Source organism: Sinocyclocheilus anshuiensis, unplaced genomic scaffold (assembly GCF_001515605.1).
Source record: "Sinocyclocheilus anshuiensis isolate Anshui unplaced genomic scaffold, SAMN03320099.WGS_v1.1 scaffold862, whole genome shotgun sequence".
Taxonomy (NCBI): domain Eukaryota; kingdom Metazoa; phylum Chordata; class Actinopteri; order Cypriniformes; family Cyprinidae; genus Sinocyclocheilus; species Sinocyclocheilus anshuiensis.
Window position 1 is genome coordinate 277,505 of NW_015539882.1, and position 23,896 is coordinate 301,400.

The following is a 23,896-nucleotide window of genomic DNA, read 5'->3' on the forward strand; positions in this document are numbered from 1 at the left end:
TTTTTTTTTTTTTTTTTTTTTTTTGCCAGGCGGCCAGTAAGAAGGCCCGAAGGTCTCCGGTTGATAAAGGCGGGAGGAGGCCGAATGGAGTGGCCCATCAGAATGGAGAGGGCACAGACCCCAGCACTCTGTTTGAGGTGGTCAAACAAGGCAAAAGTGCCATGCAGGTAAAACACAACACGTGTCTTGCTGCCTGTTTCTGACTATTTGAGGTGGTATTGTGCTAAGTGACTGTTTTTCTCTTTGCATTTGTTTCTAGTCTGTCATTGATGACTGGATTGAATCTTACAAGCAAGACAGAGACCTTGCACTCCTAGATCTAATCAACTTTTTCATTCAGTGTTCTGGCTGTAAAGGTAATTTATCTCATTTGTTTCTCAACAGTTCCAAAGTTGCTTTTTTTTTAACTATGAATTATGGTCAATTGCAATCATAGGAATTAGGGTTGGGGAGAAAAATATATTCATACATCATGATTCTTTCTCAAATGACTGTGTATCTAAGCAATTTGAAGTTAAATTACATCTATATCTAGGAACATATATATGCACCAACATATGTATTATTAAACATCTATATTAATAATAAGGTAATACATGTATTTACAGAGGAATCTCAATCAACTGATCACTTGATTCCTATGTACAGCCACAGAAAACAAGATTTGGCAACTATTCCCTTAAATCATATGCTGTTGATGGAAAAAAAATTAGATGCTTTGAAAATCAGCATTAAATAAAATTGATTTAAATAGGGATAGGAATCTGCAGTTACTCTACCATTTAAAAGTTTGGGATTGGTAAGATTTTTATTTTTTTATAATTTTTAATGATGTTAAAAGAAGCATGTATTTGCTGAAAAATACAGTAAAACAGCAATATTGTCAAATATCATTGCAGTTTTTAAAATGTTGTGTTAATGTTTTAAAATGGAATTTATTCCTGTGATGGCCATTACTTCAGTCTTCGGTGTCACATTATCCTTCAGAAATCATTCTAATATGCTGATATGGTGCTCAAGAAACATTTCTTATTATTATTATCAGTGTTTGAAAACAGTTTTGCTGCTTTAAAAGTTCAAAAGAACAACTTTTATTTGATGTGTTTTGTATCATTATAAAAGCCTTTTAATGTCCCTTTTGATCAATTTAATGCATACTTGCTGAAAAACAGTATTAATTTATTTCACAAACAATCGCAGGCACTGTAAGGATTGAGATGTTCAGGAACATGCAGAATGCTGAAATTATCAGAAAGATGACAGAGGAGTTTGATGAGGTTTGTTGTTATTTTTGACTGTATTTTTTCCACCTGAATTCTTAAATGTTAATGAATTAATCAATTTCTATGCTCATCAAATCCAGGACAGTGGCGACTACCCTCTCACAATGGCAGGGCCGCAGTGGAAGAAATTCCGATATAACTTTTGCGAGTTCATCATGGTTCTGATCCGTCAGTGCCAGTACAGCATCATCTATGATGAATACATGATGGACACCGTCATTTCTCTGCTCACTGGGCTCTCAGACTCACAGGTCCGAGCCTTCAGACACACCAGCACGCTGGCAGGTCAGTCATTGACCTTGAAGTTATACCTGATACTGCAGTTGAGTTATTCATTTCAGTCATGTGTCTCGTTTCTGCTGCAGCAATGAAACTGATGACAGCCCTGGTAAATGTTGCTCTGAACCTGAGCATCAATCAGGATAACACACAGAGGCAGTATGAGGCCGAACGGAATAAGGTCGCAGGGAAAAGAGCCAACGAGAAGCTGGAACTGCTGCTGGAGAAGAGGAAAGAGGTGGGATGGCTTCCTTTTCTTCTGAGTTTTGTTCTATGGTCTCATGAACACGATTTTCAATGTGTTTTCTTGTTTATTTCATCTTCTAGCTCCAAGAAAACCAAGATGAGATTGAGAACATGATGAACTCAATCTTCAAGGGAATTTTTGTTCACCGTTACAGGTGAGTGGCATACAAATAGCAGGTAGAAACCCATTTGTGAGCAATTTGTACTTTTCAATGTCAGAGTTTTTGACATATCCTTATCCAAAAATCACAAATGACTAGAAACCAGATGTTTCATAATCCTGAGGACTTCATATTATGTTCTCTTGATTTCTTTCAGAGATGCCATAGCGGAAATCAGAGCTATTTGCATAGAAGAAATTGGCGTTTGGATGAAGTTATACAGTGATGCTTTTCTCAATGACAGTTACTTGAAGTATGTGGGATGGACGCTACATGACAGAGTAAGTGTGTATATTTCTCTGTGTGTGTGATAGTTATCAGTAACATAATCTAGTATATACAATTATGTATTTTTTCATGTTAAATAGTGTTGATCAAAAAATTTTTTAATTAAATTATATAATCCTTTACAGCAAGGTGAAGTTCGACTCAAATGTCTAAAGGCTCTTCAGACCCTCTACACCAACAGAGAGCTATACCCCAAACTTGAGCTCTTCACCAATCGATTTAAGGTGACATACATGCACAATTCTGAATACTCTATAACAGCTTTTATTATATCTCTCCATACCTTTATTACAATTTTCAAAATGTGCCTGAGTGCTGTAGGCATCAGTTTGGAAATGTTATAATGTCACTTCCTTTCTCTCAGGACCGTATTGTGTCTATGACATTGGATAAAGAGTATGATGTGGCAGTAGAGGCCATACGACTTGTCACTTTGATTCTGCAGTAAGTATTTTTCACACAGTCTTTATTTTTTTAGATTCTTTGACTCCGTGTCTGTTAAATATTTCATTTTATTTTATTATTTTTGTGTGTGTATATAAATATTTATATAAACACATACATTTACATACTTATATAAAAAGTTTAATATAAATTATTTATTTATTTATTAGAGAGCGTTATTAAACATTTCAAACTACAGTATGCTATGTTGTACTGTTGAGTACTGTAAATGTAGTAGGTATTTATTGCAAAATAATATAGTAATATGATTATCATATTACAGAATATTAATTAGTCTCCTGTGTTTCTTATAAGATTTCTCTTGTGTGACTCGTTCTTCCACCTCTCACATCTTTCTACATCCTTAAATCTCTCTTTTGTTTTTTTTCTTTTTCCTGTAGTGGTAGTGAGGATGCTTTGTCTAATGAAGACTGTGAGAACGTCTACCATCTAGTGTATTCGGCTCATCGTCCTGTTGCTGTGGCAGCTGGAGAGTTCCTTCATAGAAAGTGAGATGAATGAATGTGTTTTTGACAGCCACGTTTTACTCTTAAACATGATGTCAGCATATCAAACTCCTCCAATGTTTTGATCAGTTGCTTGTGTCTTGCTGCAGGTTATTTAGCAGGCATGACCCTCAGGCTGAGGAGGCTTTGGCGAAAAGACGAGGCCGAAACAGCCCTAATGGGAACCTTATAAGAATGCTAGTGCTTTTCTTCCTGGAGAGCGAGGTGAGAAAAATTAATGTATTTTTGATGGTTTTATGCACAGCCTTTATTCACCGAGCATTTATCTATTAGCTCATCCCTTTATTGAGAATGTGTTACTAACAGGGATGAGTGCCGTGAAATTTTAAAATTTAAATCAAATTGGTTTAGCAAGCAGGATGCAGAATTGTTATCCAATTTGGAATTCGAGAAAGGAGAATTAAAATGGAATAAAATTCAAATAAATTCAAACTGCTGTTATGACTTGCCTATTAAAGATTTTTCACATTAATTTAACACATGGGTTATTTTTAAACATTACATTTCAATACAGTTCTTAAATAAATGTACAGTTCAAAAATTCATAATAAATATTTTAGAAAATAAATTAACGTTTTGAAATTAACTTTTCTTTTATAGACCACAATGAATCATTTATTGTCCCAGTTCTAGCTTATAGCTAATTTTATTTTGTCAGTATTTATTCTTTTTTATGAATTTTTCAATTTATATTTTTATTATATACTTGTATTCAGTTTTATTTTATTTGATTCGTTTATATATAGGCTATTGATAATGCGATGAACATTTGTGGGGTACAAATTAAAATCCTTTTTGATGTTAATTGTTTTTTCCATTTTTTTTAAATCTGCTTGTGTTGGTTTTGTCTTAATTTGCTTAATTTAACTTAATTTGAAAGATTGTGATCAGTTGAGAATCTTGTGTGTCCTGCATTATTCACAGTTATCATAATTAGACAGTTATTTAGTTGCATTTGCTTAATTTAACTTAATTTGAAAGATTGTGATCAGTTGAGAATCTTGTGTATCCTGCATTATTCACAGTTATCATAATTAGACAGTTATTTAGTTGTTTTCCCTTGAAATCTTTGTATGCATGCAATCCTGTTATTCCTATTCAACTTCCTGTGGGATGTGGCCAATTCAATTAAAATTCCGCCACCTTAAAAGACAGCCAATTCTTAGCTCCTAATATTTTCCCAACACTGGTTATTGCTGTTTATCTAACCATCATACTACCTTTTTGCATGGAAGCTTCACGAGCATGGAGCATACCTGGTGGACAGTCTATGGGACAGCTCACAGGATCTGCTGAAAGATTGGGACTGCATGGTCGAGCTCCTGCTGGAGGACCCTGTGCAGGGGGAAGAGGGTACAGCCACCCACATTTATTTCAGTTCATTCTGGATGAAACTAGCATGTCTGTTTACTCATTAGTCCTGTCTGGTGGTGGGTTTTGTTGTAGTGTTGGGAGACCGTCATGAGGGCGCACTGATCGAGCTCATGGTCTGTACCATCAGACAGGCAGCCGAAGCTCATCCGCCTGTGGGCAGAGGAACAGGAAAGAGGGTAAGTTGTCTCGGAATCAGTCTTTACTGTAGACATATTATAGACTCTAGGTTTAAAGATTTTCTGTTGTTCTTCTGCACATCCCTCAGGTGCTCACTGCCAAAGAGAAGAAGACACAGATTGACGATAAGAACAGGCTGACTGAACACTTGATTGTTGCTCTGCCCATGCTGCTGTCAAAGGTAAAGTACCAAGGCCCAGGAATGTCAGAGTTCATAAAACAGGAGAATATCAACATAGTTTTCAAAACATGCAAAACAGAACCAGATTGATGTTATTATAATCAAAGAAAGTTGTCTACACTTTACATAATCCACACATAATCCATTGATGGTTTTCCTTCTTCCTATTTTGTTACGACACACTACGAGTGTGTGCATTTATTTGATCAAAGGAAAAAACATAAAAACAAAAATTCCATTTAAAACAACTGTATCCTATTGTAATATTTTAAAATGTAGTTTCTTTAAATTTCAGCTGTCATTACCCCAGTCTTAAGCATCACCTGATCCTTTAGAAATTATTCTAATATGCTGATTTGCTGCTCAAGAAATCAGCTTTTTTTTTTTTTAATGAAATTAAAATGCAAGGATGCATTACATTGATTAAATGTGACAATAAAGAAATGTATCATATTGAAAAAGATTTGTTTTATACCTGACCTGTCCTATCCTCATTTATACTTGTGACTAAAATCTAGAGGGATGCATAAGCTTGTGAAGTCTATATCATCTGTTTGTCATACATGCAAATTATCTCTTATGACTCTGCAGGCTGCGGTACTTCCTTGTTTAAGATTTCAATATAATACAGTTTCTTCCATATTATTATAAAAAAAAAAAGAAAAAAATTTGTTTTTTTAAATAATTCTGTTATTTTGAACTTTCTGTTCTTCAAAGAACCCTGAAAAAATTTCCACAAAAATATTAAGCAACACAACGTTTTTTTTTAATTTGATAATAAGAAATATTACTTGAGCACCAAATATAAATATACATATACATACATAAATGCAAAAACATTCTCAACTAATACTTCAAAGCCAGCTTGTGATGGCAGAAAGACGCTGAAACAAATTTCTGTAACTTTGAATGTTACAGAAAATATGCTTCACATTTGTTTTGCTTTTGCCTTTAGTACCAGGCTGATGCTGAAAAGGTGGCGAACCTCCTTCAGATCCCTCAGTACTTTGATCTTGAAGTCTACAGCTCAGGACGAATGGAAAAGGTTTGTTGGAGTTCTTACTACTGTGAAATAAAAATCTAGGCCGACACATTGTTTAGTTGTTTTCTGATATTTATTCCTGTGTCTAGCATCTGGATGCCCTGCTGAAGCAGATCCGGGTGGTGGTGGAGAAGCACGCTGAGATGGAGGTTCTGGAAGCGTGTAGCAAGACTTACAGCATCTTGTGCAGTGAAGAATACACCATCATGAACCGCGTGGACATCGCTCGCAGTCAACTCATCGACGAGCTCATGGACAGATTCGCTCACTCAGTAGAAGACCTGCTGCAGGAGGTGAAAGAGCAGCTTCATTTCAGTGCATTTCATCTCATGTACTGTATTAATATTAGTGACTGGCCTTTGTGCATTTGATATGAAATTCTGTCTTCGTTCATTTTCTTATTTCTAGGGCGATGAAGCAGATGATGATGACATTTATAACGTTCTTTCAACGCTAAAGAAGCTCACTGCGTTCCATAAGTAAGAGACCAATTCCCTCTGATTTTTGTCTTGGAAATGCAGAATTTGTTTCTGTCTACAGAACATTGAGGTTTGTTTTGTATGCTTTCTAGTGCACATGACCTTACAAAGTGGGACCTTTTCAAAAATTGTTATCGATTGTTGAAGATGGGGATCGAACAGGGCTCCATGCCAGAGCAGGTAAACGTGTTAACCAATGAAAATGGATGGCGATCGACAGAATTCTAATGATCTAACTTAGTAACATGAAATAAATTGGCATAAAACACAAACTCACATATACAAACATATACATATACAAATACAAAACAGTAGCTGAATTGCATAATTTTAAACTAAAATGTTTGGGGATAGGAAGTTTTATTTTATTTTTATTTTTTTTAAAGAAATTAATACTTTTATTCGACAAGGATGCATAAATTGACAAAAAGTGACTGTTATAATGTTTTATTTTATATAAATGCTTTTCTTTTGAACTTGCTATTCATTAAAGAATCCCGAAAAAAAAAATGCTTGATGGTTTCCAAAAAATATTTAAGTAGCATAACAGATTTTAACATTGATAATAAGAAATGTTTCTTGAGCATTACATCTGCATATTAAGATGATTTTTTTTAAAAGCTTATTTGACAGTGAAAACTGGAGTAATTGCTGCTAAAACATAAGCATTTGGCATTATAGGAATATATTACATTTAAATTATATTCGAATAATAATATTTTACAATATTATTGATTTTATTTAATAATAAATAATAAATGCATAAGAACCTATTAAATGCATCTGTGATGAACACACGAGAAAAAAAATGTATCTTTCAGACCCCATAGTTTTTAAATGGAGTGTTGTACAAAACAAAAATAAAAGCTTGGCAAACTATTAAATTAAAAAAAAAGACACATTGATAACATAAGAACTTTTATATACATCATAATGTCAGATGCTGTAACATGTTAGCCTTTTGTAGGCTATAGCCTTTTGTAACTCATGATGTGCATTAAATGATGAATCTATATTCTCTTGTCTTGTGGTCAGATCGCTGTCCAAGCTCTGCAGTGCTCTCATTACTCCATCCTGTGGCAACTGGTGAAAATTACTGAAGGATGTCCATCAAAGGTGCAGTAGACCCCATAGTATACAGTTGCCAAGTACATTAGCCTGATTTATCGATGTTCTCTGAGAATTATGTGACATAGACGTTCATATGCGTTTCCTGGGCAGGATGATCTTGTGGCATTAAGAAGAGTGGTGAAGTCATTTCTAGCGGTTTGCCAACAGTGCCTGTCTAATGTGAACACTCCAGTCAAAGAGCAGGTGAGTGGAGGCATTTTAGTGACCTTTTGCTGGTGTTCTTTAATTATAGCCTTAAAAAGAGTGACTCATAGTGCACATTGAAACATTCACTTATGAAATTTAAGAGTTTGTCTGTTTTATCTCCACAGGCCTTCATGTTGCTATGTGACCTGCTGATGATTTTCAGTCACCAGTTGGTCTCAGGCGGCCGAGAAGCTCTGCAGCCGCTGGTCTTCAATCCAGACAGCACTCTGCAGAATGAACTGCTCAACTTTGTCCTGGATCACGTGTTTATCGACCAGGATGATGAAAATCAGAGCATGGGTGCGTATGTGTTCTGATGCACTTGAACTTTTGTGATCAGAGCTATCCTGAGAATTTATTTATTTATTCTAGAGCATATAGAAAAGACTTTTCTATCAAGACTACTTAAACAGACTCTACCTTAAAATTTTCACTTAAAGTTGGGCTTTTTCTTTCAGAGGGTGATGAAGAGGACGAAGCTAATAAGATTGAGGCCCTTCATAAGAGGAGGAATCTGTTGGCCGCCTTCAGCAAACTAATCATCTACGACATTGTGGACATGCCTGCTGCTGCTGACATCTTCAAACAATATATGAAGGTATGAAAACCTGATCAATTTAAGCCACAGAGATCTATTATGGTTCAAATGTGATTCAAATGACTGGTGTTCGTTTTTCAGTATTACAATGACTATGGAGACATCATCAAAGAAACCTTGAGTAAGACCAGACAGATGGACAAGATCCAGTGTGCAAAGACCCTTATCCTCAGCTTGCAGCAGGTATGAGATGTAATTTTTAGGATTAGATCATTTTCACAGTCGGTTATGGATTTTGAATCTTGTACAACTTTCCTCCCTAATGCTTTAAATGTTCGATTTGGACACTTTCCTTGTCTGCAGCTCTTCAATGAGCTGATCCAGGACCAAGGACCCAACCTGGACCGAACGTCCTCACATGTCAGTGGCATTAAGGAATTGGCCCGTCGCTTTGCACTCACATTTGGGCTGGACCAGATCAAAACCAGAGAGGCCGTGGCCACACTGCACAAGTAAGAAACTTGGCTTGCTTCATCTTTACTACACCGTTTCTATCTAAAGAATTAAAAGCAATTATTGGCAGAACCAGAACTGACTTTAATAACCTAACTCTAGATGTTTAATGTGAATGTTTGCATAAACTGGTTTTATATAACAAACATAGGGATGGGATTGAGTTCGCCTTCAAGGTCCCGAATCCAAAAGGACCAGAGTACCCACCACCGAACCTGGCCTTCCTGGAGGTGCTCTGTGAGTTCTCCTCCAAACTCCTACGACAAGACAAAAAGACTGTGTAAGTGCAGAAAACGCTTTGTGACTGTTTTACGTGTGTATATTTTGTGCAGTAGCAGTAAAAAATGTGAACACCCCTATTAAAGGGGTAGTTCATCCAAAAATGAAAATCATCATCATTTACTCGCCCTCGTGTCATTCCAAACCTTGAATGACTTACTTTCTTCTGTTCAACATAAATTAACATATTATAAAGAATCCAAACGGTTTTCGGTTCCCATTATATTTTTTGTCCATACAATGTAAACGGGAACCAAAATAGTATAGTTCCTAACATTCTTCAAAATACCTTCTTTTGTGCTCAACAGAAAAAAGAAAGCCATTTGGTGGACATACCACTTCAAGTCATTATTATTATTGCAAATTTTTATCATTTAGAATGACAACATCATCAAAACTGTGTGTCCAGACATTTAGTTATGGCTGTAAAATCGTTTAATCGTTATTAATCGCATCCAAAATGAAAAGTCTGTTTACGTAATACATGTGTGTACTGTGTATATGTGTGTGTATGTGTGTATGTATATATATATATATATATATATATATATATATATATATATATATATGCACACACATACGTGTATATATTTAAGAAATATAAAAATGTAATATATAGATTAGATTAGATTAACTTTATTAATCCCCAAAGGAAAATGTCATTATGGCAGCTCAATACATAAAAAACACAATACTGTGACTACAGATATATGTACATTTATATATGTGATTAATCGTGATAAATCGATTTTACAGCCCTATGCTTAATACTGTATTTGTGCATATGTTACAACATGTTTGATTGGCTCTGATACATGTGTTCATGCCACAGTCATTCATATCTGGAGAAGTTTATGACGGAGTATATGATGGAGAGAAGAGAGGACGTCTGGCTGCCTCTCATCGCGTACAGGAACTCCCTGCTGACAGGAGGAGATGACGACCGACTGTCTGTCACCACCGGCACCAGCTCTACCAGCAAAACCAGCACGGTCCGCAGCAAAAGGGGTCGACTGCCACAGCACAAAAGACGACCGGAAGGTAGAAGAAAAGCTTTAATATTTCATATAAGACATCTTAAATAATAGACTGCATATAAAACACCTTGTTATTCCCTTGTCTCTCACTCCATAGCGCTGACATAGTCTAGGAATAATCTGATTTGACATTGATGTCTTTGTGTCATTTCACAGAAGAGAGTGTTGAGGGTTCATGGGTAATGCGTAATGACACACTTCAGACACCAGGGGGCCTCCACACCCCACAGCTCACATCCACTGTCCTGAGAGAAAACTCCAGACAGGCAGCAGCAGATCACATCACAGACCAAGACTTGTCGGAACCAGGCTCAGAACCAGACTACATGCACAAGTATGGCATTCGAGCCTAATAAAAACAGGCAGCTTGTTGAAAGATTGGAGAAACATTATGCAGAACATACTGTTTTCTTATGTAACTTGAGCTCCTGCTGAATAGCGCTGACATAGTCTAGGAATAATCTGATTTGACATTGATGTCTTTGTGTCATTTCACAGAAGAGAGTGTTGAGGGTTCATGGGTAATGCGTAATGACACACTTCAGACACCAGGGGGCCTCCACACCCCACAGCTCACATCCACTGTCCTGAGAGAAAACTCCAGACAGGCAGCAGATCACATCCCAGACCAAGACTTGTCGGAACCAGGCTCAGAACCAGACTACATGCACAAGTATGGCATTCGAGCCTAATAAAAACAGGCAGCTTGTTGAAAGATTGGAGAAACATTATGCAGAACATACTGTTTTCTTATGTAACTTGAGCTCCTGCTGAAGCAATTCTCTCGCTGTTCTTGCATCAGTTCATCATTTTGTTCCCTCACATTCAGCCCTCAGATGCAGATGTCATGGTTGGATCAGCAGAAGATGGAGGAGGTGAACAGAAAAGATAGAGGAGGGATGAACTACATGAAATCACGCAGTGGTGGAGTGAGACAGCAGGTGTACGTACTCGCACTACTGACCATGATGCTAAGCAGTTGACATTTCAGAAAGCTTTTGTGTCCTTTACTAAAGCAATAAGTCATGAGAAGACATCACAGCAATTCTAACCATGTGTGCAGTGACTAAAACCACCTCAATCAGAATAGAATAGAATATAAAAAAAAAAAAAAAAAGTTTAAATAAAAGTATTTAAAAATATTGTCAAGTATTTTCAAAAGAATTTTGTGAAACCTACCTTGTTTCTATTACACGTTAATTGTTGCTACATACAAGATTTGTTTGGATTATTCTCCGTTTGGTATTAACATTCTGTGAGGCATATCTACGTAAAAATAACATTCTCAAGATCCTCAAAATATGAAGAGAAGTCTCTGAGACATAGTAAAGGAACAGAGTAAGGATTGAGTCAACAAACATTGGTTTTATTGGGAAACAGGCTTCCAGCCAACATAATCAAACTGAATTCAAAGATGGAGAAAATCAAGATGGAGATATGACTAGTTTTCAATACAACACTATGCTGTTTTATTTAATATAAATATAATATTTAAATAATATAGAATATTTTGATAGATTTAAATATACTAATGTCATATATAAATATGCATATTAAAAACTATAAAATTCGGTTAATTCTGCCAGTCTAAATCTATTGTAATATCCATCTGAAGCAGGAGAAATCAGAATGTATTCTGAAAAGTATGCTATGCAGAAAGAAAAGATTTTTATTCATAGCTTAGTATTAATTGCTGCACGCATTAGATGGTGCTGTTGAAATGACATGTTTTCTGGATTCACAGTTATTTAAAAAAAGATAGACCGATAGATAGCTAGATATAGAGTAATTACAGTTTTTCTGAATTGCTAAAACACATTTCCTGAACCCGTCACTAATTTTCTCAAAACCTTAAGCACAAATCCAAATACTCATAAACCTCTGACTCTTCCATCAAACTCAAACAATCACTGCAAAACCATTTCACTTGCACTCAAAATCAAACGGTGCTCTCAGATCACACACACACACACACTCAGGTTTGTTTAACACTACAGAGCATTCATTAGACACTACAGAGAAAAATGGAGAACAGCATCCAGAGCATTACAGAAAAAAGTATATTGTATTGAGTAAACAATTTTGTAATTCTGTAAAAAAGTATAGTAATTGCAACTGAGTAAGGTGAATATATTGTATAGGCCAACTGTATGTACTGCAAGAATAGTATTGTGCTGAATATGAAATGGTACTGAATGTTTGTATATATTCAGCACTTGGATACTGCAAAAATACTGCAGTCTAACTGCAAAGGTCAAATGACACTCTAAATGAATAGCATGTTACAGTACACTCAAATACTGTAAGTTGTGCAATTGTAAAATCAGGGTCAATGAGAGATTCATTCTGTCTCAGCATCATGTCTTTGTGCTTGAGTCCAGCCTGAGGACTTTGTCCACACCACAAGTAATGTTGTCTTTTTTGCTAGACAAAGAGAAAAAAAACCCCTGATCTGACAGATCCAGCCTTGATAACACTCTTTACAGTAAACCTTACTCTTTCTCTCCTCATCCTCCACTTCTTACATGTACTCTTCCTCCTCTCCTTCTCAGATTGTTTCCATCTATTGTTCGTATCATCATTCAGTCACCTGTGCCACTTGTGCACTCTGAACTGGCTCATGTTATGTACAGTTGGTTTGATCACAGCTTTAGAAACAAGTGTGAACAATTTTGAATCATTGTGTGTAAACGATGACAACTGTGCTTTAGTTGTGTTTAACTTTTGCCGCTTGTGTTTAACATTTTGCAGCATCACCATGTGATAAATGTTTAAGTGAATGAGAATGTGTTTAGAGTTTTGCAAAATAGTGCATGAGATTTGCAAATACAGCCTAACTGCCTGAACGTATTTAAAGTTTGGCAGAAAGACTGCTTTATTCGACAAATTGGTTTAAGCTAGTGAGAATTTGGTTCAGAGATTGGGGTTTAGTGTTTTAGCAATTCAGAAAAACTGTAATAGTGTCTTTGTGTAAGCCTTACAATTCAGAGAAAATGGATGGGAAAATAATTGATCGATTTATTTATTTATCTTTAATGTAATTTGACCTCTATTTTAATCATGTATGATGTTTTACGTACTGTTGTTATGTTTATTCCTGCGTTTTTTGGGGACCACGCCCCACATCATAACGTTTATGTAACCAAGGGAACCAGTCGCCCACACTAGTTTGCGGTCTCTTCTCGCGAGTTAAACACAACAGCCTCCCAAGCCGGGAAAAGTATCGCGAGACTATCCCGGAAGCGTCTCTCTCCATAGCCGTTCTTCCTTTGTTCTCGCGAGAGGTGGACAGCAGCGCCCCCTCCTTGTTCTAATGCGGAGAGGAAGGGAGGGGAGAAGCCTTTTCAAATACACATACATTTCAATATCGCTACTGAATATGTATCCATACGTTTTTCTCCAAAGAATAATTTGTGCACATGGTGTGGATATTAAATTCGCGCAACACGTACGACGCACCCAAACGAAAGGAAAACGGCAGGATAAATCCTAAAAAGAAGCGAAGCGGCCTGTTTTTGTTCCTGAGGCGCAGCGCACACTGACATCAAACGGGCAGCTAACTCACGGCGCTTTGTTACACCCGAGCTGAAATTACTTAGCCAGCATGCACGGTGAATATCTGGCAGCCTAACGCACTGGAAGACTGGGTGCACAAAAAGCGGCCTGTTTTCTGTATTTGCAGCGGCGGCAGCGCCGTGAAGAGCGGCGGACAATAACAGTGACGGCGCTTGTGTGCTGCCGCTATGATGATCTGAGGCTGATCACGTATATGCACGACAAGAATAATAAATAAACCTATGGAATAGCACTGCAAATAAGGACTGCGTTCATACAGGACAAGACGAGGAGGTAGTCTGTGCTCTCTGTTTGAATTTGGTGGCAATTGGAGGCCCGGTGGGGTGAAGAGCACCACCAGTGTGTTGTTGAATTAAAAAAAAATAATGCAAGAAATTGTGCAAATGCATCGCTGAATGTGTTTTCAATCGGATCAACGTGGATGTGCTTTTATCCGATGATGACGATGATGATCTGGCCGTATTTCGTGCCGTGGAAGAGGGGCAAACGTTAAGATGGAGTGGTTTTAATGCATGCGATGTAAAGACAAGCATATCTGCTGAAATCTCCCTTGCATTTCACACTCGACGGATTTGCACGCTCAGGTTCATCGACATCGATGATACGTGGGCTGCCGGCGGGACTGAAGCCTTGTACTGTCGCTCCTTCTCGTTTTTTTCCCTCCCCGAACTGGATCTGTCTAGCACGACACTGCTGAGATGAACCCGGTGAATGCGACCACTCTCTACGTGTCAGCTTGTCGGTCGGTGCTGCAGTGCGATCCCCGGGACCCCCAGGCTTTGGCGGAAATCTATAAGCTCTTGCCTTTTTTCAGACAGTCTCTCGCCTGCCTTGTGTGTGGTGAGAGCCCGTTTATTCTGCTTCATCACTGCATGCTTGCATGATCACTTCTGCTTGATCACTGCACGCTTAGAGCTGCTCTCAGACATCCACCGACCATGACACACCCCCATTCAGTCCACAAATTCCTGACCTACAATGACAACTGGAGCCTGGGCATTTAGACACACAGCTGTGCATACAGGCTCTGTGTTTATAGATGCATGGCGGTTGAATAGTAATAGCTTGCTTGCTCATTCAGATAAAACCGGTAGCTTGAGACAAATTGACCAGTTAACCCAGATTACGTCTTTACAGTGTTTTGGTGGAAATATTAAAAATGTTCATATAAATATAGTATATATAATAATTATATATTTATTTATAATTGTATATATTAGAAGTACATTTAAAGAAATACACATAATTGTCCAGGCATGCAAATCATTATAATTTTATATATATATAAATATATTCACTGGGGTTCTATAACAAAGAAGTATTAAATATGTTAATATAAAATATAAATAATTATTTAATCATTTTCCAGTAATGCAAATCATTATCATCATTTTGCATGATCATCATAATTATAAAAATTTATTATTATCTATAATTATCTAGAAATGCACTTTGATTGCAAGTAATAAATTGATTGGTCAATAGGTGTGGGAACCCTGTTTGCTGTAATGCTTTTTATTTTGAATGAGTTGGCAGTTCGTTGCTAATCTCCCTTTTTTCTAATATAGCTGTTGATAATCCATGCATATTTTGTAAACAACAGTAATTGCTTAATATTTATATTAAGCATTGCATGCTTACATAATGTTCATGTGTTTATAAACACAATGCGTTTGAGATCCCTGCTAACCATATGCTGAGCATGTAATATGAGCGACAGCATGCAAGATCACATGACCCTTTAACGTCAGACTCAGCACATATGCGGGGCTTCTATTGAATGTTACAGAACCATGTCTTGTTTAGATACAATGTAGTGCTTGTATTGCTTTGCTCATGAGCCACAAAACTGTGATTAGAATGATCATTTCAAAGGTACAGCATCCAAGCTGCCTATTTAGGCTGCTCTTTGCATAATTAGCATGTTGTTATAATACCTATTCTGTTGTTTCATGGCCTAAACATGGTTTCTTTATTTATTTAGGCAATTTGCTACAAGATCCAATCGCTCCTACCAACTCATCGTGCCAGCACTATGTCTGTAAATCATGTAAAGGTAAAAAGATGATGATGAAACCCTCGTGCAGCTGGTGTAAAGACTACGAGCAGTTTGAAGAGAATAAGCAGCTGTGCATCTTGGTGGACTGCTACAGAAAGCTCTGCGAGTACATCGCAGACTCTCCTCTCGCCCAGCACATTTCAAGTATTGTGGGAGGGTCCCCAGACATCTTGGCTCTGTTGAATGAGGGCCTCTCATTGGACAACAGACAGGGGGAGGAGTCACTCTCCCCGAGCTTGACAAACCAGTCCCCTTCACCCTCGACCTCAGAAACGCTCCCCGATGAGGGCCAGTCCCCATCGACAGAGATCAAAGAGCAAGACCTCAGTCCTCTAGGGGTGAACGGTCTCCAGGACTGCAATGGCTTAACCAACGTGGAGGAGTTGACCGCGAGTTTACCTTCACTAGAGGCCAGTGTTTCAGACTCGGTGGAAAGTGGGGGTGATGCAGTGAAACAAGAGAGTTTCACAAATGAGATCCCTGTGTGCGAGGCAGTGGCAGCTGCTGGCGAGGACCTTTGTACCAGCACCATGGACATTTGTGGCTTTGGCGAGGATATTAAACATGATGGCGGGACTCTCCTCTTGAGTGTAGAGGAAGTGCTCAGGACTCTAGAACCAGACCACGTCGCCCAGGATGAGTGCCCTGCGATATTGCAGTCGACTCTCGAGCCTTCGGCAAACTTGAATGGACCATTTGCATCGATCAACTCTGCTCGGCAGCTTTCCTCTCTCCCACAAGACTCGCAGGAGGTTCTTTTGCCCCAGCACCCGATGTCCCAAAAGAATCCACAACATTTGGCAATATCCTGTTCCGCGTTGACGCCCAGAATGCCACAGTCCACCCGGAAGCGGTCGCGGTCGGAAAGCGACAGCGAAAAGATTCATCCTGTACCCATTTCCACCTTCATCTACGGCCCAACGTTGGGCGCCTCCGCCCCTGTTCCAGTCAAATGCGAACCTAAATCTCCCACTCAGACTATCCCCCACATTGCGGCGGTGCCCAACGGTGGTGGCCTTTCTAAGGTGGGCAAGGCGTTACTGGTGCCTGCGAAAACTGTCAAAAAGACCATTGACAACCATGGACCCAAAAAGGCATACACTAAGTCCAAACAGGGCACTCCGAAGTCAAAGGAAAAGACGAAAGAACGGATTCTGACTAACGCCCTCATTCCCGGGAGCCCCACGAAAGTGGTGTACAAAAAGGCGCAGGAGAAAAAGGGCTGCAAGTGCGGCAGAGCAACTCAAAACCCAAGTGTTCTTACATGCCGTGGACAGCGATGCCCCTGTTACTCCAACCGCAAAGCCTGTCTGGACTGCATATGCAGGGGCTGCCAGAACTCCTACATGGCCAATGGCGAAAAAAAGCTGGAGGCCTTCGCGGTGCCAGAGAAGGCGCTCGAGCAGACAAGACTCACTCTAGGCATCAACGTCACCAGCATCGCAGTGCGGAACGCCACCGGTAGCGGCGCCGGCGGGATACTTAACGTCTCCACGGCGGCTGGCTCACCTGTGGCCTCCTTCTTGGCTACGGGGCCACACGAAGACAAAGGATTCGATGAACCATTGGACATGAGGTTTGACTGAGTACCAGATGATTCTCCTTTAACATCACCCTGTATTCCAAACCGGCTTGCTTTCAGTGTGATGGCACTGTACCGAGGGGCTGATGCCAGCAGAGTCAGCGATAAGGCAGCTACTGTGATTCTGTTCCAGTTCACATTATCAATCAAACTAGTTATTGCTGAAGCTTGTGCTTTTAAATCATTTGTACTATTCATTTTGGTTTTCTTGCACACCTTTAGGAGGAGCGGTGAGGTGAGATACTGTAAGTCGACAGTTTCTTTTGGGAAAGGTCTTTTTTTTACATTCAAGTACAAGTGATTTATAAGGCATGATCTTTGGCAAGATATACCTGACCTCATTATTGTGGGTCACGCTATGTGCATATGTGGAAGATTTTCAGTTTGTAGGTTAGGGGATGAGACCAGTTAAATGATTGGTACCCTACAGCATCAGTAGAGACTGGTTGTATTTATAAACGGTTTTTGTACACAGACATAAGGAATTCGATTTAAAAAGTACATTTTATGATATATTTTGTAAGTTACATTAACAACATTTGCAGTATTTATTGGGTATCACTTAACATAGATTACGGTCCACCCAGGGCATCAGCTGGATACCATTTCTACAGATGCAAGTCACACAGATACAGTATGTACAGTTTTCTGTCTAAATTATGTTGTTGTCCTGATTGTGCTAGTTTTTGCTGTCTCAAACTGTTATTTTTTTCCCTTGGGGCATTTAAATACCTGTAATATAAATGTAACATATTTCCACAAAAAAAGAAAAATCCTAACATGACTCTTGTCTTTCATTTCAAAAATCACTTTATCTTAGAAGTTGCATTGTTTTTTTGTTTTTTTTCTTAAGCTGATTTTATAAACCTTTTTGACAAGTTTAGAAAGGTTGTTTAAATGATAAATGTATTAATTAGTGTGACTATATATATATATATATATATATATCTCTCTCTAAACTTGAATGCAAATGGAATAAGCTAAACACAGCTGCTCAGACATGTGGCGTTAAACAATGGGTGCTGCAAACAATTACAAGAGTGTATTACAATCACAAGACATTGCAATTAAACATATGTTGTCCATATGTGAGTGCATAACTTGTATGGCTGTCCATAAGTGAACTGTACATGTGCAATGTTGTTTTTCCTGACTAAGTCAACCTGAAGTAACATGAAGGTGGGTAGGGGAAGTCGTGGCCTAATGGTTAGAGAGTCGGAGTCGTAACCCAAGGTTGCGGGTTCGAGTCTCGTACCGGCAGGGATTGTAGGTGGGGGGAGTGAATGTACAGCGCTCTCTTCCACCTTCAATACCACGACTGAGGTGCCCTTGAGCAAGGCACCGAACCCCCAACTGCTCCCCGGGTGCCGCAGCAAAAAATGGCTGCCCACTGCTCCGGGTGTGTGTTCACGGTGTGTGTGTGTGTGTGCACTTTGTATGGGATAAATGCAGAGCACTAATTCCGAGTATGGGTCACCATACTTGGCCACATGTCACGTCATAGCTTGTGGAGGTGGCAGTTTTTGGCCTGGGATATCCCGGTAGCTCTTCTTCACTGGTGCAAAATCACTTTGCAGGGGCTGACATAATTTATAAGCATACAATTTTAATGAGGCATTTCATTAATATTCCAGCTCAGGGAATATATTGCTTAGGTAGGCACTATTGCTTAACTTGAACATAGGAAAATCCATATATATTGTGTTTGTTTTCAACTGGAGTTGCATCTTTGTCGACAGTAACTTTGAACCATCTATACTGCACCTAAAACATCAGATGTTAAAAATATAACTATTAATTGGTCATGTTCCAAAGAACACTAGATGGTTAACTGGAATCATATGTTCTTAATAGTGAAATCAAACAAATCGATGGGGTGCAGTAATGTTCTGGACCTCTGCCCAGTAATTGTATTTGCGGACATTTACCACAAGTGGGCAGAATACAGACAAAAAGAATTGCACTTTTGCCATGTATACCTCGACAATTTGCATATTCATAACCTCTTTGTTTATAGAAAATAGGTGTAGTAAATCAAATCGACTTTTCTACAAAAACGTTTTATTCATGTTGCCATAATAATAAGAAACAGATTTTTGACTATGTAAATTGAGTGCTAAATAAAAAAAATAACCATAATACAAAAAAGCCAAAAAAATGTAAAAGTTCCAGTGGATAGAAAATATTTGAGATATAAGAATAATCACCTAATACATTTTCACAGTCTAGACATTGTGTGTTTGTGTATAAATTCATATTTAAAGACAATATAACTACATTAATATTGTTGCAACATTTTTTTAATTCATTTTTATTATTATTAACTCAGCATCTCAGACTGTTACAACAATATTGAAGTAATATAGTTACATGGTCTTAAAAAGGTATAATGAATCACCCAATAATTGTTTTACCAACATTCGGTATAATGTACATATTTAATATGAAGAATTATGGTCTGGGTAAGAATAAAAAAAGAACACCATGTACTATAACGTACATAGTTACTTATAACTGAAAGTCAGTTTCAGAATAAATGTTATAAAAATAATAAAACAAACACTACAAAGAACAAACCAAAAATGCAGAAATCCTCAGTATATGTTCAGCGCTGGTAAAAGTATATACAAAACACAGTATGTACAAGACGATTTACCATTTTACGTCACTGATTTTCACATTTAGCTAATGTACAAGATTTATGCTTATGGAATGAATTATGATATAAAAATAAGACAATACAAACGCAATATATATAGTGCTTAAACTGACAATCATGTCAATAATACAATCAAGGCATGATTTAGAAGTCTCTCCAACCGCATTTCTACATCCCAATATGCAGTTTGTCTAAAAAATGTGAAAAAGGCAATACAATCACAAGTCCAAAGAGGACAGAAGCACACAGGAAAAGCCTGCAGCTCTTCCACAGGTGTGAAAGTCTTGCTTAAAGTCACACCATCCTTTTTCCTGCCCGGGACAGACGCATCGTGTCCAAACAACTCGCTTCCAAAATGTCCTGGCAAGCCCCTCGCTTTCCGTTGCCCCTCTAGGCAGACGTGCTGGATTTGAGCTCCAACATGTTTCACCAAGGAGCTGATTTACAATCGGATCCGCTGACCGAATGTAAAAAAGCGCCAAATATTTGCACCTTTCCAAGCTCTCATCAATCAAGGTTAACTGTTTTGGCAAGAGATGGAGCATCTCGGCAGGCACGTCCAAATGTTTTAAGGCGCTTGGCGGCCGTTCAAAGAAAGCTCAGGTAGAAATACCGTGCAAGCAGAGTCTTGTTGCTCATCTTAGAGCTCAAAACAAACCGTGAGGAGCTCAGTTTTCTAGTTGTGCATCACTAGCTGACCAAAAACACTCCGAAGAAGCTTGACTTCTCGTCCATGTCGATGGTGCTTATGTTGCTGACCGTCACAAACACCCTGTCGCCTCCTCCAAGCTGAAAAAGCCCCGCTTGGTAGATGGAATACAGGCCGTATTCGGTGTCACGTGACCAGCAGGTCGTCCGGGCGTTCTTCATTAGCAAAATTGGCACCGGATACGAACTTACTTTTTTATAAACATACTGCAACATCGGTTTCCCCCGAACTGATTCACCCGACGTCCCGTCCTCTTCCTCGCGGTCACTTTCGTCTTCCTCGATGAGCGTGTGTCGGAAGTAAGTTTGGGAGTAGATGTAATAAAGCCCGGCCTGCGGCACCACCAATTCTCCGTCACTTAACTCCACGTTCTGGAGGAAAGCCAGACCTTTTTCGGACTCCCACGACTGAATCTTCTGGCCGTAGACCTTCCTGTTTGGTTGACCTGCATTGTTAAGCCAAAGAGAAGGATTATAGGTCGGGTTTGACAGAAAAGCTGCATTGTTTCAGCATTTGGCAGACGAACAGAACGGAGTGCTTGTTTCAAAGACTCGTTTTGTTTCAGGCAAATGGCCACAGAGATTTTTAAAAAAAAGAGTAAAACGTCCTACATTAAAGGTTTATGGGCTTCCTTTTAGGGACGCTAACATTAAAACAATGTTTATTTGCAGGAATGCAATGCTGTTTTTGCATAGCACAGTGGTTTTCCAGTCTGGCTGCATTTCTTAGTGTACTTAAATGGTGAATGTGGACTATGACCCAAAGATAAACTAGGAGTTGTTGTTGTAATAATTCAGTACAAAAACAGAAACTGAAAAGAGCATAGATTCCAGCAACTAATAAACAAAGCTTAAAAAAGTATTTTTAGGAACAAGACATACCTCCATCTTTTTCTGGTATATAGCTCCCAGTCACATGTGCTGCAATCTTAGGCCGAGGGGAATCGTCTTGATCTTGGATCACCAATGAGGGAAGTACACGTGAGACTTCGTCTGTTAAAAGCCACAAGGTTAGTTCACTCGTAGTTTATGTCTCCACATAAAATAAAATATGAATGTGCTGTGAAATACCTTTGACAGCAGATGAAATTTCTTTTTGGTAACGACTGGACATTGACTGTAAAAAAAGAAATCAAGAAAGCAAAAAAATATAATTAAAAAAAGATTAAATTTCAGGTTTCGCAATGTTGTGAATGGACCAATTCTTCAGCATAGGGATTCTAGGGAATTCTTCTAATAGGGTTTCCTCAATTTAAGCTCGGAAAAATTAAGGAAATTCCTCTATTAATTAAAAAAGGATAAATGGACTCATTGTCTACAACCTGGCCAGCTTTATGATTCACGACCCCCCTCTGAAGCGGATACCTTTTCAATCAGAAAGTGGAGCTGTTGCGTGACCTGCCAGCAGGGGTCGTCCTTTCCCTCCGCCGCGTTCAGTTCCTCAGCCTTTAGCGTTCTGAGGTTGGCGCGCATCAGACACGACACGCTGCTCTTGGAGAAGGTTTCTTTCATCTGTAAATAAAAAAATAATAATGTTTTAGCACTTATGATTTTATGAAGAATATGGCAAACAACTAAATATTCTGCTCGGCGACCAAACAAAAAGCTTTTTGTGTACTAGTTAAGCATTTTAAATGTGCATGTAATATAAATTATTGTTTTTACTTACATAAAAAGCAAACATAATGATATTGCATGTACTTATTTTATTTAAATCAAATGTAGGTCCATGCCAGTCAAAATATCAAATGACAATTGCTTTAGATTTTCTCGTTTGTATACATAAAATGCAAAAAAGTGCATTTTATGATACTTTTAGAAATGATACTTTCATACAATTTGTTACCTTTTTATACAATGCAAAATCAAGTCATCATATCTAATTGATTATATTTCATTATTATATGATGATTGACTGATCATATTTGAATCCATAAATCGCAAAATTTAAGACATTTTGTATTGTATGTCGTATTTACGAATAATTAATTAATCTATAATTAATCTATTATTAAAAATCGTATAATTTTTGCTTGCATACAATGCTAAAATAATTATATAATATTATAGATGCGTATTTTTTATAAAACGATAAATGCTTAAATCGTGTATGTATACACAAAATGTAACCAAAATAAGACCCGGTATGTTCCATTTATAATGTTTTGCATACATAAAATGCAAATCTATGCCATTATCATCTATCCATTCTATAATTTTAGGAAATTCTACAATCTTTTCTATGCATACAGTGCACAAATTAAGACATTCTGTGCTTATTTCTAATTTATTATACAATAATAAGTATAGAAAGTGATATTTTGCATACACAAAATGCTGACTTTTTCTGCAAAAAAGAAACGTTTTAATAACTGTGCATTGCCATTGATCGTTGCTTAACTTGTCCTTCAGGCTCCACTGAGCGACCTGTTGGCAGCTGTCCACTAACAAAATGCAGGCAGAAACCTCAGCAAACGAACCGAGAAACGCTTTCAAGCAAAACTCATTCGCTCTACAATCTTACATTTACTGCATTTCCAGTGTCGCAATATGCACAACAAGGCGTTCAGGCAAACTTTGCACAAGTTCTGAGGTAACATGCATAAAAACGCTTATGTTAAACGGCCCTTACCGTCGATAAGACGTTGCTAAAGTATATGAACGTTACAGCCACGGCTATTGTTTGCAGGAGAATTGCAGCCAGCAGCAGAAGTCCGATATATTGCATGGTGTGTGAGCTTGTCATGCAGACCATTGCGTGTGTTACTGCAGCTCGAGACAAAAGCTGGGGCAGGATTCCTTCTTTCTACATGTGAAAAAACATGGAGGCGGGGCAGCGCTTGACTATCAAGGAAACGAAGTGCAGGTTTTGCTTTCCTGTAAAGATATGAATGTAAAGCCTCTTTCGTTTTTGCTTTTCTGTTCAGTGCGATCATAATATGTATGAATTTCTTGTAAAAGTTATGTAGCTTAGCCGTCGTCTCATAAAATCGTGATTGTCCTGCTGGAAAATCTTGTTTAAAGTCATAACTCACTCAAAATTGAATTCTGTTAGCAATTTTTCCCACTCAAGTTTTTCCTAACCCCTAGGGGTTTCCTTATTCCATGTATGGAAAACAAATGGAGATGTTTGACAGAGTGACAGTT

At 38.2% G+C, this 23,896-nt stretch overlaps 3 protein-coding genes across 4 annotated transcripts in view; 2 read left to right on the forward strand and 1 right to left on the reverse strand.

Annotated features, from left to right (window-relative positions):
• LOC107685434 (cohesin subunit SA-1-like) overlaps positions 1-11,213 on the forward strand; it is an 11,892-nt gene extending 679 nt beyond the window's left edge. Inside the window, exons 3-30 of one of the 2 annotated variants that reach the window (XM_016482011.1) lie at positions 30-167; positions 260-356; positions 1,201-1,277; positions 1,364-1,568; positions 1,649-1,800; positions 1,890-1,963; positions 2,127-2,250; positions 2,383-2,481; positions 2,622-2,701; positions 3,103-3,210; positions 3,318-3,432; positions 4,464-4,581; positions 4,675-4,778; positions 4,868-4,960; positions 5,916-6,005; positions 6,092-6,295; positions 6,411-6,481; positions 6,574-6,661; positions 7,517-7,597; positions 7,703-7,795; positions 7,924-8,098; positions 8,257-8,396; positions 8,478-8,579; positions 8,700-8,848; positions 9,001-9,129; positions 9,961-10,169; positions 10,664-10,838; positions 10,995-11,213. In XM_016482011.1, the coding sequence (XP_016337497.1) occupies positions 30-167; positions 260-356; positions 1,201-1,277; positions 1,364-1,568; positions 1,649-1,800; positions 1,890-1,963; positions 2,127-2,250; positions 2,383-2,481; positions 2,622-2,701; positions 3,103-3,210; positions 3,318-3,432; positions 4,464-4,581; positions 4,675-4,778; positions 4,868-4,960; positions 5,916-6,005; positions 6,092-6,295; positions 6,411-6,481; positions 6,574-6,661; positions 7,517-7,597; positions 7,703-7,795; positions 7,924-8,098; positions 8,257-8,396; positions 8,478-8,579; positions 8,700-8,848; positions 9,001-9,129; positions 9,961-10,169; positions 10,664-10,838; positions 10,995-11,148 (3,444 nt within the window). In that variant the 3' untranslated portion in view covers positions 11,149-11,213. Of the gene's footprint in view, positions 1-29; positions 168-259; positions 357-1,200; positions 1,278-1,363; positions 1,569-1,648; positions 1,801-1,889; positions 1,964-2,126; positions 2,251-2,382; positions 2,482-2,621; positions 2,702-3,102; positions 3,211-3,317; positions 3,433-4,463; positions 4,582-4,674; positions 4,779-4,867; positions 4,961-5,915; positions 6,006-6,091; positions 6,296-6,410; positions 6,482-6,573; positions 6,662-7,516; positions 7,598-7,702; positions 7,796-7,923; positions 8,099-8,256; positions 8,397-8,477; positions 8,580-8,699; positions 8,849-9,000; positions 9,130-9,960; positions 10,170-10,321; positions 10,500-10,663; positions 10,839-10,994 lie in introns of both variants that reach the window. The other variant, XM_016482010.1, reaches the window with a different exon arrangement.
• Positions 11,214-13,440: 2,227 nt separating this feature from the next.
• LOC107685436 (E3 ubiquitin-protein ligase MSL2-like) lies at positions 13,441-18,137 on the forward strand. The gene is made up of 2 exons (XM_016482012.1): positions 13,441-14,581; positions 15,726-18,137. Exons 1-2 carry the CDS (start codon positions 14,440-14,442, stop codon positions 17,384-17,386), a joined length of 1,803 nt encoding a protein of 600 aa, XP_016337498.1. The 5' UTR covers positions 13,441-14,439; the 3' UTR covers positions 17,387-18,137.
• A 1,685-nt stretch (positions 18,138-19,822) lies between these two features.
• On the reverse strand, positions 19,823-23,625 carry LOC107685460 (tumor necrosis factor ligand superfamily member 10-like). The gene is made up of 5 exons (XM_016482052.1): positions 23,382-23,625; positions 22,115-22,261; positions 21,821-21,866; positions 21,632-21,742; positions 19,823-21,195 (listed from the first exon to the last, which is right to left on the reverse strand). Exons 1-5 carry the CDS (start codon positions 23,502-23,504, stop codon positions 20,732-20,734), a joined length of 891 nt encoding a protein of 296 aa, XP_016337538.1. The 5' UTR covers positions 23,505-23,625; the 3' UTR covers positions 19,823-20,731.
• Between the last annotated feature and the right edge of the window lie 271 nt (positions 23,626-23,896).